Source organism: Procambarus clarkii, chromosome 25 (assembly GCF_040958095.1).
Source record: "Procambarus clarkii isolate CNS0578487 chromosome 25, FALCON_Pclarkii_2.0, whole genome shotgun sequence".
Classification (NCBI taxonomy): domain Eukaryota; kingdom Metazoa; phylum Arthropoda; class Malacostraca; order Decapoda; family Cambaridae; genus Procambarus; species Procambarus clarkii.
The window spans coordinates 30916822-30930115 of record NC_091174.1 but is presented as its reverse complement, the minus strand read 5'-3'; the positions used below and the strand labels follow the sequence as shown (position 1 = coordinate 30930115).

General features: G+C 42.4%; 1 protein-coding gene across 1 annotated transcript in view; it reads right to left on the bottom strand.

Moving 5' to 3' along the window:
* Positions 1 to 13294, bottom strand: part of LOC138368501 (dynein beta chain, ciliary-like) — a 255884-nt gene that overhangs the window by 198077 nt on the left and 44513 nt on the right. The window contains exons 9-10 of the mRNA XM_069331025.1: positions 11051 to 11204; positions 1740 to 1882 (exon numbers count right to left, since the gene is read on the bottom strand). Coding sequence (XP_069187126.1) covers positions 1740 to 1882; positions 11051 to 11204 — 297 coding nt within the window. The remainder of the gene's footprint in view (positions 1 to 1739; positions 1883 to 11050; positions 11205 to 13294) is intronic.

Genomic DNA, 13294 nt, shown 5'->3' with positions numbered 1-13294 from the left:
GAAACGCTACGCGTACTAGTGGCTGTACAAGAATGTAACAACTCTTGTATATAATCTCAAAAAAAAAAAAAAAAACATGCAAAATAGCTGGCAGGCCGGCAGCTTAGCAAGCTGTCAGGCTGGCAGGTTAGCTGGCAAGCAGGTTGGAAAAACTGAGGTGGGCAGAGGGGAGGCAGCCTTGTGGTTAAGAGGGTTAGTAACCACAAGGGGGCGCCCTGGTTCTTCCCAAGCCTTGAGTAAATCACATGGGAACTGTTAAACAACGCAGCCTGGGCACTCTATGCAGTATGTCACAGGAGTACTTTGACACCCTGATGACGAGTTGGGCTTTCATACGAACTGTTACGGCCCTCTCGGGTCGCAACTGAGTTCGTACTCTGATGTTATTAGAGGAAGTTGTATCCGGCCCCAAGCCAGTAGTGGCTTTCAAGGGATGTGATCCGTGACGCAAGTAACTTAAAGGGGAAGGGAAATAAAGGCAAAAACTTAAGATTATAATTATTAAACCATCACCAAATAAATAATATAAGATTACACAGGGGGAAGGGTATTAACACTGTACACAATCGTCTTCTCCTGAAGACTCTGGATCCAAGCTCTCGGTGCTAAGTCCTCGGTGCTTTCGTGGCCTCACAACGAATCCTTTGAGAAGCTGAGTCTACCCTGGCCACAGGTCAGCCAAAACACAGGTCCACTGGGGGCACCGCTGTGGAGGCCGTCAACCACAAGTCCAGCAGGTCTGCTGGCAGGTTCCGGATCAGCAACGCTGGTCAGGCCACTCCACGAGCGATACTAGGGTAACGCCCTAGTCAGGAGCCTCGTGTGATACCACAAATCACTCTCCTGTCCTCAATACCCCAGTGGATAATCGTCTCCAGCAGTCGGTCCCGGGTACGACGATCCTTCACTGCCGCTTCATAGGCAGGATAACACCACTGTGTTCATCCGGGAGGCGACTCACGGCTGCTATAGCAAAGCACAAGGTATGGGGACGGCTGCCTTGGGTAGACTGACTCAACTTCCATCACAGCAGTCCCAGGTCGACTCTGTAAGCAGACACGTAATCAATAACAGGGACACTAAAACACCTCACTTACAGGCTCAGACACAAACGCCCGACATATCCACTCCATAGATGGCGTTGTAGTCTGAGCACCACCTCACCAGAGGTCAGCAGCGGCGGTGTTGTGAGCTGCACAGGACTGGAAACTGGCCCTCGTAGCCAGCACACGTCGTCCTCACCAGGTGTCGTCGTCCTTTTGGAGGGGGTTTCGGGAGCTGACCCACAGATGGCGCGGTCGTCACTGCTCCGTGCTCGGACGCTGGATCCGGGTCCGTAACACGAACTGGCTGCCTTAGTTTCTAAGGCAGCGAGTTCGTACGAAAGCCCGGGACTGAGGCAGCCAGTTAGTTTAGTTCAATTATTATACACCCCATACCCATGTTGTGGGCGGTAGTGGAAAGGATTACAGAGGCTCATAATGGGCTCAGGGACTGAACCCCACAATTCATTTAGCTAAGCAAGTTACAATCAGCCAATTCCTATGAAAGTCACAGTCTGAGGCAGCCAGTTCGTATGGGAGAAGGAAACAGTTCTTACGGGAGTTTGAGACAACCAGTGCATGATCAAGCCAGTTCCTAAGGCAACTAATGCCTTTAGCAGCCAGTGCCTCATGAAGCTAGTAAGAGAGAGAGAAAGAGAGAGAGAGAGAGAAAGAGAGAGAGAGAGAGAGACTTACTTTGATCTTGGAGGTGATGGCTGTGAGTCGGTTCTGGGCGGCCTCCAGCTCAGCGTTGGCCTCCTCAAGAGCTCGTCTTTTGGGCTCCACGTCGCAATATACCTCGAAGAATCTGATGATGTTGATCACCCACGAACACAGTCCTGCGCCGGGTACAACATCAATCCTTCAAACACTCACTCGGAATATAAAATATATAGTTATTTTAAACATTTATTATTAGTAATCATAATTTTATATATTATTTATGTTACCAAGCGTTTATTTATAATATACGCTTGTTTGTGGCTGCTACTGAAGACGCGTCCCACGATGGTGCTCATGTAAAAAGTAGCAAATAGCACTCATAAAGGGACAGCCCATTTACTACTCTGCCTATTTGTAGACGCAGCAGTTTACACACGAGTTTACTATGATTAGTTATTTTCCAGCAGAGGCTGGGGAAAAAAAAGAGCTGCAAACCCTTAAAAAATCCTGACCCCAAGACTCAAAAAAGCAGCAAAACAACTTAAAAATCAGGAAGGTGTAACAATAAGAAAAGCCGACAAGACAGCAGGAAATGTGCTGACACCACTGTACTCATCTAACTGTACTCACCTAATTGTGCTTGGGGGGGTTGAGCTCTGGCTCTTTGGTCCCGCCATTCAGCTGTCAATCAACTGGTGTACAGATTCCTGAGCCTACTGGGCTCTATCATATCTACATTTGAAACTGTGTATGGAGTCAGCCTCCACCACATCACTGCTTAATGCATTCCATCTGTTAACTACTCTGACACTGAAAAAGTTCTTTCTAACGTCCCTGTGGCTCATTTGGGTACTCAGTTTCCACCTGTGTCCTCTTGTTCGCGTCCCACCCATGATAAACAGTTTAGCTTTATCTACCCTGTCAATTCCTCTGAGAATTTTGTAGGTAGTGATCATGTCTCCCTTTACTCTTCTGTTTTCTAGTGTCGTGAGGTGAATTTCTCGCAGCCTTTCTTCGTAACTCATGCCTCTTAGTTGTGGGACTAGCCTAGTGGCATATCTCTGAACTTTTTCAAGCTTCGTCCTGTGCTTGACAAGGTACGGGCTCCATGCTGGGGCCGCATACTCCAGGATTGGTATTACATATGTTGTATACAAGGTTCTGAATGATTCTGAATAAACTTAACAAGTTCCTGAAGGCAGTTCTGATGTTAGCCAGCCTCGCTTACGCCGCAGATGTTATTCTTTTGATGTGGGCTTCAAGAGACTCCTTCTCGCTGTCCGTTTCATGAAGGACTTCATCTCCCATTCTGTATTCTGTGTCTGGCCTACTGTTTCCACTGCCTAGTTGCATTACCTTACATTTACTCGGGTTGAACTTTAGTAGCCATTTGTTGGACCATTTATGCAGTCTTTCTAGGTCATCTTGTAGTCTCATACTGTCTTTCTCCGTCTTAATCCTCCTCATAATTTTTGCATCATTAGCAAACAATGAGAGGAATGATTCTATACCATCTGGAAGATCATTTACATATATAAGAAACAGTATGGGTCCAAGGAGTGAATCCTGCAGGACCCCACTGGTGACATCTCGCCAATCTGAGACTTCACCCCTCACATTGACTCGCTGCCTTCTGTTACTTAGGTACTCCCTTATCCAATGGAGTACCTTCCCTTTCACTCCTGCCTGCATCTCCAGCTTTCGTACTAGTCTCTGGTGTGGCTGTGGGAACCGACCTGTGAGATTTATATTTATTTAATTTATATGAATTTATATTTACATTAATTTGTATAGCAATTTGTATGATGATAAGTGGACTGTATTTCTGCAATAATCTCATAATCTCACATATCGATCCGCTACACATTAGGGGGGGGGTTTATATTAATTTAATTTATATATATGCAGCCAATCAAACTACAGTATTAGACTACATACATTGAAGAGGTTCCTTATCTTATAGTACAGCAGGTCTTAGTCCACCAGGTATAACTAGGTTGTAGACACCACATTTTCCCTCTTTGAGGTAGCTTCCATCACCCTGGTAACTGATGCACAAAGCATGCTTCCTCGTCTTGACCTGTTAAAAGGGCGCTAGCTGTAAAGCCAGAATCCTATATATGACAGGTATATCAGAGAAACACTGTACATGGAACAATGAAGACCTGGCTTAATTACCTTTAGCATGAGGCTATATCGTGCTCTAACCGGATCACCCTATATACACTGACATTAATGGCCACAAATGACAGATAAATGGGTTTCGGAAGAACACTTAACTTGATTTGTTGACAGCGTGTTGATAATGGTACACCTTTGGTTTCCATAACACTTCGTCCAAGTAAAATTAACAGAAGCCGAATTTGCTACCGTGAGCCTCTGTGGTCTCAGTATAAACAATGGCTGCCTAACACTCCATACTACTGACGCTACTGGCCGACATTGTCCAGATATAATAGGAGCCGAATTTGTTCCACGCGTCTTGGAGGTGACAACAACAATGGCTGCCCCTCCCTCACCACTGATGCCTGGCTTACATTGTCCAGATGACAGAAAGTGAAGAAGGGTCACACCCACTCTACCCTAATATTAATAATTAAGTTAATTTATATGAGATGTCTTTATGATGGTAAAGTCCAAAGACTAATGTATTTAAGAATAATTCCCAGCAGAATAGCTGGCGAACTTACAATAGTATGTGGCGATGATATCCCGTTTTCTATAGACGGAAATTCCACTACAGTTACATTTTCTATGGGTAACTTGTTGGTAATACAGCTATTATCTGTCTGTATGATATATTAAATGGTGTTGGATTTTCCGACATAATTCCCCAGGGGCTGCTCACGGGTCGAAGTCCTAATTAGAACAGACAAACACCGATACTCCTCCTTCGAATTATTAGATTAATTTGATGTTAGTAGTTAGTAATCACACATTTGTGCGTCTGTTCGTACAGGACGGATGTCCCGTACTAGAGTTGCAGGGGTTAGAAGTCTAATGCGATTTCATTTCCCTGTCAACTCTTGAAAGGCTAATATTCAAGCCTAATTACATATTATTTAACCCAGAAGACTGAATGTGATCAAGTACTACAGTCAAGTATGATTCAGGGACTGCAGTGAGATCAGTGACATTAGATATAACTTGAAGTTTGTTCAGGTAACTGGTCACTGATATATAAACACTGAGGCCCATGGAATACATCTTGATTAAATAATAAATGTATCAAATCAGTCATCAGATTTATTGGGGTTTAATTTAGTTAATTGATTCAGAAGATTGAATAGCTCATCATTAAAGTAAAGTATGGTTCTGAGACTGTAGTGGGATCAGTGACATTGGTCGCAGTGACTTGTAGCTGTTTTAGGCTACTGTTCACTGATTTGCCACTGAGGCCTCATGAACTCATCTCCATCTTTAAATGATGATACTAACATCAACCTCTGTTGGTATAGTCAGCTGTAATCTCCTTAGTATAATGCTACTGGAGAAATATAATCAGCTGACAAATTTAGATTTCTACTGGTATTGTTTATCTGCAGGCATAGGTCTCCTCAGGCTTGATACTGGGCCTGAGAGTAATTTACCTCCTGCAGAGTTTAACATGGTTATACCCTGATATTTAGTAGGGCTACCGATGAATCGATGACAATAGTCTGCCCCTACAAGGAGACCGAAGTCGGTGAGGTGATCAGACTTAATATTATCTGCCAATTTTATTCCTCTATTTTTCAGGAATTTGGCTGTTGCTCTCAGACCTTGAACTTGTAGGTCTACTGGTATTTTGTCCACCACAATGGCTTGTGCTCGACAGACGTACCTGCCTAAGCGTACTGATGGTTGTACCACCTGGTAGACTTGAGGTCCTGCATCTGTTACAAACCCTGAGATGTTGAATGACGTCTGGGCTACAGGCCTTAATTGTAGTTCATCTGCGAGCTTTTTAGTGACATATGTTCTCTGGGATCCTTGGTCAAACAACCCACGGGTATGGACCTTGGCCCTCTTATTCAAGATGGTAATTTGGGCAGTAGGCAAAGTCGTATTACCTTTAGACTTTGCCGATTGGACACTCTTTGTTTGTTGCACCTTGCAGTACTGTACTGTGGTGGGAATGCTATCTTCCACCTTTGGTCTTGAATACGTTAATTTCGTATATTTGCACAGTGCTGCATGGTGCCTACCTCTTCTACACCTGTTGCAGGTGTTGAATTGGGTATCACAATAGTCTATGTTGTGTGACTTGAGACACCTTGCACATCTCCCTAATTCCTGGAGTCGCTCAATACGAGTGTCTCTGTCTGGATAATTAGCACAACAGTATGTTGAATGTTTCTTTTTGCAGAACATACATGTCCCCCAGCCTACTGCACGTTTGGAAGTTACCGGTTTGGGTGAACTAGTAACAGTAGGCTTGGAGGATGCTGCTGCATTGTCAGATTTTCTGCAACTTGATGTTTGAGTAATTGGTTGATGTTTATTTGGGGTAGTTGTTTTACCCTTTAATTGACTATTATTTTCTATTTCTGAAGGCTTGCATGAGGCTTTAACTTCCTCACTTGCTCGTCGTTTGTTTATGATGGAATGTAAACCTTCAGTGATGTCCTGTACTGTCAGGATGGTGTTATGTTGATGTGCATATAATTCATCTAGTATATCTCTGGACAATTTTCGTTGAAGGACTACTTTGGTCATCCATTCACTAGTACTTATATCAACCTTAAGACTGAATGTTCTTAGTAGTGACTCAAACTCCATGCTGAAGGCTTGTAATGAGTCAGCAGTCTGATCAGGTTGAGGTAAATCCAGCAATTGTAGTACTAGATGTATGACAGTTTTCTCATTGCCAGCATTATTCCTAGGAAGCTGGACTGGGAAATTAGTGCTGTCGCTATTTTCATTTACATTTTCTGCTACTGGTTCAGCTTCACCTCTAGCTTGGAGGCATGTTAACTTAGTAGCCTCAGGTATTGGGTTTTCAGAATCCACAGAGACTGTGGATAAATTGTCTGAGAACTGCTTAATTTCTGGTGGTATAATATTAGGTGAAGCTGTAGTGGGTGAAGCTTTACTGGGTGAAGCTTTATCCTTGTTGATTAAAGGATCTAATCTTGCTTGACATTTATTCTCAAAAAGATCCAGATCATCCATAACATTATCTACTTTATTTGATGTACTTGCTATTTGTTCTGATTCAATTATCCTGTGTAAATGTTCCAACCTGCCTTGAGTTTCTTCTTCATATTGTGCTAGGTCAGACAGGAATGGTTCCACATCTTCAACTACTACGTCATCGTGGACTTGATTTTGGTAAGATTTCCTATTTGCTTTCAATATATGCAATTGGGTTTGAATCTGTAACAGTGGTATTTTCAACCGATGATAATTAATTACAGGCTCATATAACAACTGTTCATATTGGTTGAGATCCCTTGTTAGTTGGCGTTTGCTTGCTATTAAAGCACGCTTTGCTTTCTGTGGATTAGTCATGGTGACTTGTTAATTGGGCACCACTGGCTCATAAATTGTGAGCAAGTACTAATGGTAGCCTAGGGTTAAATTTCTGCACTCGCTAGGCAATAATCCTACCTCTACTAGAGGTTAGCACTTAAAATTAATACACATTATATATATACAATCATACACACTAATGATTTGAGTGATAAACCAGTGTCACCGGAAGTACCTTTAGGTTAGCTCTTCAAAATCACCCTAGGATGGTAGAGACACTAATGAATCACTCAAAGGTGTAATGATCATAAGTAAATTATTATATATACAACTCAACTCGAGTTGATAAATAATTACACCCAAAATAGGGTCTAGACCATTCATTAATGGTGTTAGGTTGTTGAATATAGTACAACTGACTATGGTAATAATGGGACTAGGATGAACAATAATAGTTCAACTAGTCAATGTCCTACCCTGTTGTGGGTTGGCAATTAGTAAATATTATACTGTGATCACTAGTGCAATATATATTAAATAATTCTCTATTTTGGAGATATAATATACACAATTATTGATAATAGCCTCTTAATTAGCCTCTATGAAACTTCTAATATTATCAAGAAGTATTAAATGTTATTAGTGACCTTGCGAAATAAAGTCCACAAAATTCGTAGATAATCTCTCGCGAAATTTAACACCACGAAATCCGTGAACAATCTCGCGACACCACAGCCACTACTTTGGCTGGCTTCAATATTAGCGCTGTCATTTCACAGAATAACACGCCACCAAATCTGTGGGTGTACATGAAACCGCTGACTAAGGCTTAACTGGGCTGAGGGAGGCTCCTGAGCTCCCTCGAGGCTACGCTGCTGTCTTTGACTGCTGGCTTTGTATAAATCACACTGCACTAGTATATTTAATGAATCCACTGGTTAACTGGTTCATCCAGTACTAAGATGACCAAATGTGGGTTCAAAGGACCAAATAATCCGGTTCTGAAGGTCCAAATAATGTGGGAACCGAACTGTGAGATATATATTTATTTAATTTATATGAATTTATATTTACGTTAATTTGTATACTTCAATAGCAATTTGTATGATGATAAGTGGACTGTATTTCTGCAATAATCTCATACTCTCACATATCGATCCTCTACACATTAGGGGGGGGGGGTTTATATTAATTTAATTTATATATATACAGCCAATCAAACTACAGTATTAGACTACATACATTGAAGAGGTTCCTTATCTTATAGTACAGCAGGTCTTAGTCCACCAGGTATAACTAGGTTGTAGACACCACATTTTCCCTCTTTGAGGTAGCTTCCATCACCCTGGTAACTGATGCACAAAGCATGCTTCCTCGTCTTGACCTGTTAAAAGGGCGCTAGCTGTAAAGCCAGAATCCTATATATGACAGGTATATCAGAGAAACACTGTACATGGAACAATGAAGACCTGGCTTAATTACCTTTAGCATGAGGCTATATCGTGCTCTAACCGGATCACCCTATATACACTGACATTAATGGCCACAAATGACAGATAAATGGGTTTCGGAAGAACACTTAACTTGATTTGTTGACAGCGTGTTGATAATGGTACACCTTTGGTTTCCATAACACTTCGTCCAAGTAAAATTAAAAGGAGCCGAATTTGCTCCCGTGCCTCTGTGGTCTCAGTATAAACAATGGCTGCCTAACACTCTATACTACTGACGCTACTGGCTGACATTGTCTAGATATAATAGGAGCCGAATTTGCTCCACGCGTCTCGGAGGTGACAACAACAATGGCTGCCCCTCCCTCACCACTGACGCCTGGCTTACATTGTCCAGATGACAGAAAGTGAAGAAGGGTCACACCCACTCTACCCTAATATTAATAATTAAGTTAATTTATATGAGATGTCTTTATGATGGTAAAGTCCAAAGACTAATGTATTTAAGAATAATTCCCAGCAGAATAGCTGGCGAACTTACAATAGTATGTGGCGATGATATCCCGTTTTCTATAGACGGAAATTCCACAACAGTTACATTTTCTATGGGTAACTTGTTGGTAATACAGCTATTATCTGTCTGTATGATATATTAAATGGTGTCGGATTTTCCAACAGTGGCACTGTGTCAAAGGCTTTCTGGCAATCCAAAATTATGCAGTCTGCCCACCCCTCTCTTTCTTGTCTGATTCTTGTTGCCTGATCATAGAATTCATTTAATCCTGCGAGGCATGACGTGCCATCCCTGAAACCATGTTGGTGTTGTGACACAAAGTTTCTTCGCTCCAGATGTTTGACTAGCTTTTTTCGCACAATTTTCTCCATTAGCTTGCATGGTATGCAAGTTAGAGACACTGGTCTGTAGTTCAGGGCCTCCTGTCTATCCCCTTCTTGTATTTCGGTACTACATTTGCCGCCTTCCAAATTTCTGGCAGTTCACCTGTTACCAGTGATTTGTAATACATCATGGAGAGTGGCAGGCACAGTGTTTCTGCTCCTTCCTTTAGTATCAATGGTGATATTCCATCCGGGTCTATAGCCCACATCCAACTCTAGCAAAAGCTTCCTTACATCTCCACTGGTAATCTTAAATTCCTTTAGTGGTGCCTGGTTAGTAAGTCACAACTGTATTGACACTCAACTGTGTTGAGACAAAAGAACCAAAGCTCAATCCTCTGCAAGCACAACTAGGCGAGTACAACTGAAGAATATATGAATAAAATCAGCGACATCCTCAATGACGATGTGAGTTCAAGTACAGGTTTAAGTGATTAAGCGGCATGACTTCCAGCCCTCAGGGGCGAGTGTTAAACATAACTCGAAGGAAGGGAATGCTCAAGAGGAGGGGGGGGGAAGCGCCAAGCCATTACGACTATATAGCACTGGGAAGGGGTAAGGAAAAGTATTTGGGATGGGACAGGGAGAAAGGAATGGTGCCCAACCACTTGGACGGTCGGGAATTGAACGCCGACCTGCATGAAGCGAGATCGTCGCTCTACCATCCAGCCTAAGTGGTTGGAACATAACTCGAGTAGACGGAATTATTAAATAATAATAATAATAATAATAATAATAATAATAATAATAATAATAATAATAATACATTGTGCTTGGCTATATTGTAACATTTCGGCAGGTTGGAGTCGGGACAACACACGAAGTAAGACAGTGTCCTGCATGTTGAGGTTCCGTCACCAGCAAGACGTCACCATTAACCCAGCAGGACCTACTCACCTGTACCATACCTGATCCGTGTTGACTGTCGAAATCTTAAAGGCACACAAACTGTCTATGATTTGTTCATACTAATAATTTTTTTTAATTTAATCCACGTACCGTTTAATTATCGTTTAGCGAAATTATTTATATGTTAACCATTTAATTACGGTTTAACCAAATTTAAGAAAATAACCCCCAAATGTTTGGTGTGTGAAGGGAAGTTTATCAATGGGATAAACATTAAAACTATACCGTCCACTTTTGTAGAAATGATTAAAATATAATTAATTCAGTGAACAATAAATAATAAATAAAATATAATAAATAAATTCCCACCAAGTTTTCTCCTACAAAATCCCCACTTTTAGCACATAGATCTAATTAAATAAAGTCTATATTTAGAGCAAAATACGCACTATAAACAGCATGACCTTGGTCACGTGTCTGGTTTGTAAACAGGGGATAGGGGGGGGGGGGTTAATTACCCATAATTACGTTGTTTTTATTCGAAATAACATGGATTTTGAGCATGGTGTTGCCACAGGCACGAGCTTCCTATTCAGTACACAATTTTCACAAATATTTGATTTTTGATTAATATTTTAAGTGCTATGTCCGACGGTTGAGCTCTTCCTGAAAACTAGTTGTTACTACAATTACCTGCTGCAGCTACCGACTTTGAGCGAATGAAATCTGGGTTAAATTCAGGATTCTCCAGGTAGGGTTGAATAGCCTTGATAATGTCTGGGTGGATGTCCTCCTTGTTGTAGTTAGTGAGCTGGTCCAGGAACTGGTCAACCTTCGCCATCATCACCTGGTAAAATATATAAATTTTGAGTTTAAATTCATTAATTTCTTAGATGTTTTATCTATATTTTGTAATGTGTTGATGAGTCTGTATTTGCGTCTACGCAGGCATTTTTTTCTGGTGTCATTCTGCCTGCATCTGTTTGTGTGTGAATGCCTGTGAGTGTGCCTCTTAGTCTATTTCTATCACTGTTTGCATTTTTTTGGCATATATATTTTTAAACCTATTGAAAAGTAAGTAAGTAATTATCAATAGAAGGCACCAAACCGGGAAGGCTATGTAGCACCATCAAATGTGCGGGATAATTAGAGGGCGCTAAATATCACCAACGATGCCAATACGAGAACAAACGCATAAGACGAAGGATATCAAAAGTATCCGAGTCGCCAAGAATTCTATTGAGGGACAAGCGACCGCAGGGGATGGTCGGAAAATAAGACACGCGTTCGTCCTGGAAGTTAGGACATTCAACATGGATATGCACGACTGTAAGAGGGACAATGCAATTTGGACAATAAGGAGCAGGGCGGCGCTCCATTAAGTGACCGTGAGTTAAACGGGTATGGCCAATACGTAACCTAGCCAGAGCCGTTTCCCACCGCCGGTTACTGTGGCAGGAGGAAGGCCATTGGGACACACAACTCTTAAGAGTATGAAGTTTGTTACCAATAACAGAAGACCAACAACTCTGCCAGCGGGCAAGGATGGAGGCATGAATAACTGGGTAAAAGTCGGAATAAGGAATACCTTAACGGGAGATGGGACAAGTGCGGATAGCGTCCTTAGCTGCAGTATCCGCACGCTCATTTAAAGAGACACCAACATGGCTGGGAACCCAGCAAAATGCAACCGACTTAAATTTACTGGAGATAAGAAACAGCCAATGTTGAATCTCGATGACCACCGGGTGGACCAGATTAAAGGATCCTAAAGCCATGAGGGCACTACGAGAGTCAACTACCACCACGAAGGAGGATTGACATCGGGAAACCAGGAGACGAAGAGCATAGAGCATAGTATAGAGTTCTGCTGTGAAGATGCTAGCCTCCGGAGGAAGGCGACACATATAAGTGTGGTCAGGAAAAACAACAAAGTAACCCACACCGTCCGCAGACTTTGACCCGTCGGGGAAGATGGGAACGGAGTGGGAGTGAGAAGAAAAGTGCTCAAGGAAGAGACGTTTCAGAACTGTAGGAGGGGTAAAAGCTTTAGTGATGCGGGTCAGAGAAGTACAAAATTTGGGAAGGGGGACCCTCCATGGGGGCAAGGATGGAACAATACGAGGAGAAACATTAGTAATACGAACCGAAAGAGAATTTTGTAAGCAACACAAACGGACAGAAAGAAGAAGGTGGTGAAGAGGAACAGGAACTACAGGAGAAGAGAACTATCGCGTAAAATAGCGAAGACTGTAACGATCACGGCAGTCCTGGAGAGACAAAGCCAGTGTCAAGGTACAAGCTGAGGGTAGGAGTTAAACGAAAAGCACCAGAGCTGAGGCGCAACCCAGTATGGTGCAAAGGATCAAGACAGCGAAGAGTAGAAGGAGAAGCAGAAGAGTAGGCAGGGCAAACATAATCGAGTTTAGACAGGACGAGAGAGGAATGCTAATAGAGGAGCGTGCGTCTATCCGCTCCCCAAGAAATATGGGACAAAACCTTAAGTATGTTAAGGGCCTTAACGCATTCAACATGGAGGTAAGAGACATGGGGCGACCAAGACAAACGAGTGTCAAAGAATAACCCCAAAAGCCTCGTGGAATCTTTGTACTCAAGGGGATGACCATAAAGTGACAAAGAGGGACGAAGAACGACCCGCTTCTGAGTAAAAGTCATGGCACAAGTCTTAGTAGTAGAGAACTTGAAGCCATGATTGGTGGCCCAAGATGACACGGCATCAATCGCAAGTTGAAGCCATCGTTGAAGGAGAGGCGAAGCATCACCCTGACAGCAAAGAGTAAGATCGTCAACATAAAGAGCGGAGAAGATGTCATAAGGAAGGGAGGAAAGATGACCATTGAGGGCAACCAGAAAAAGAGTAGTACTAAGAACACTACCCTGGGGCACACCTTCATACTGCCGAAAAGAGGCAGAGAA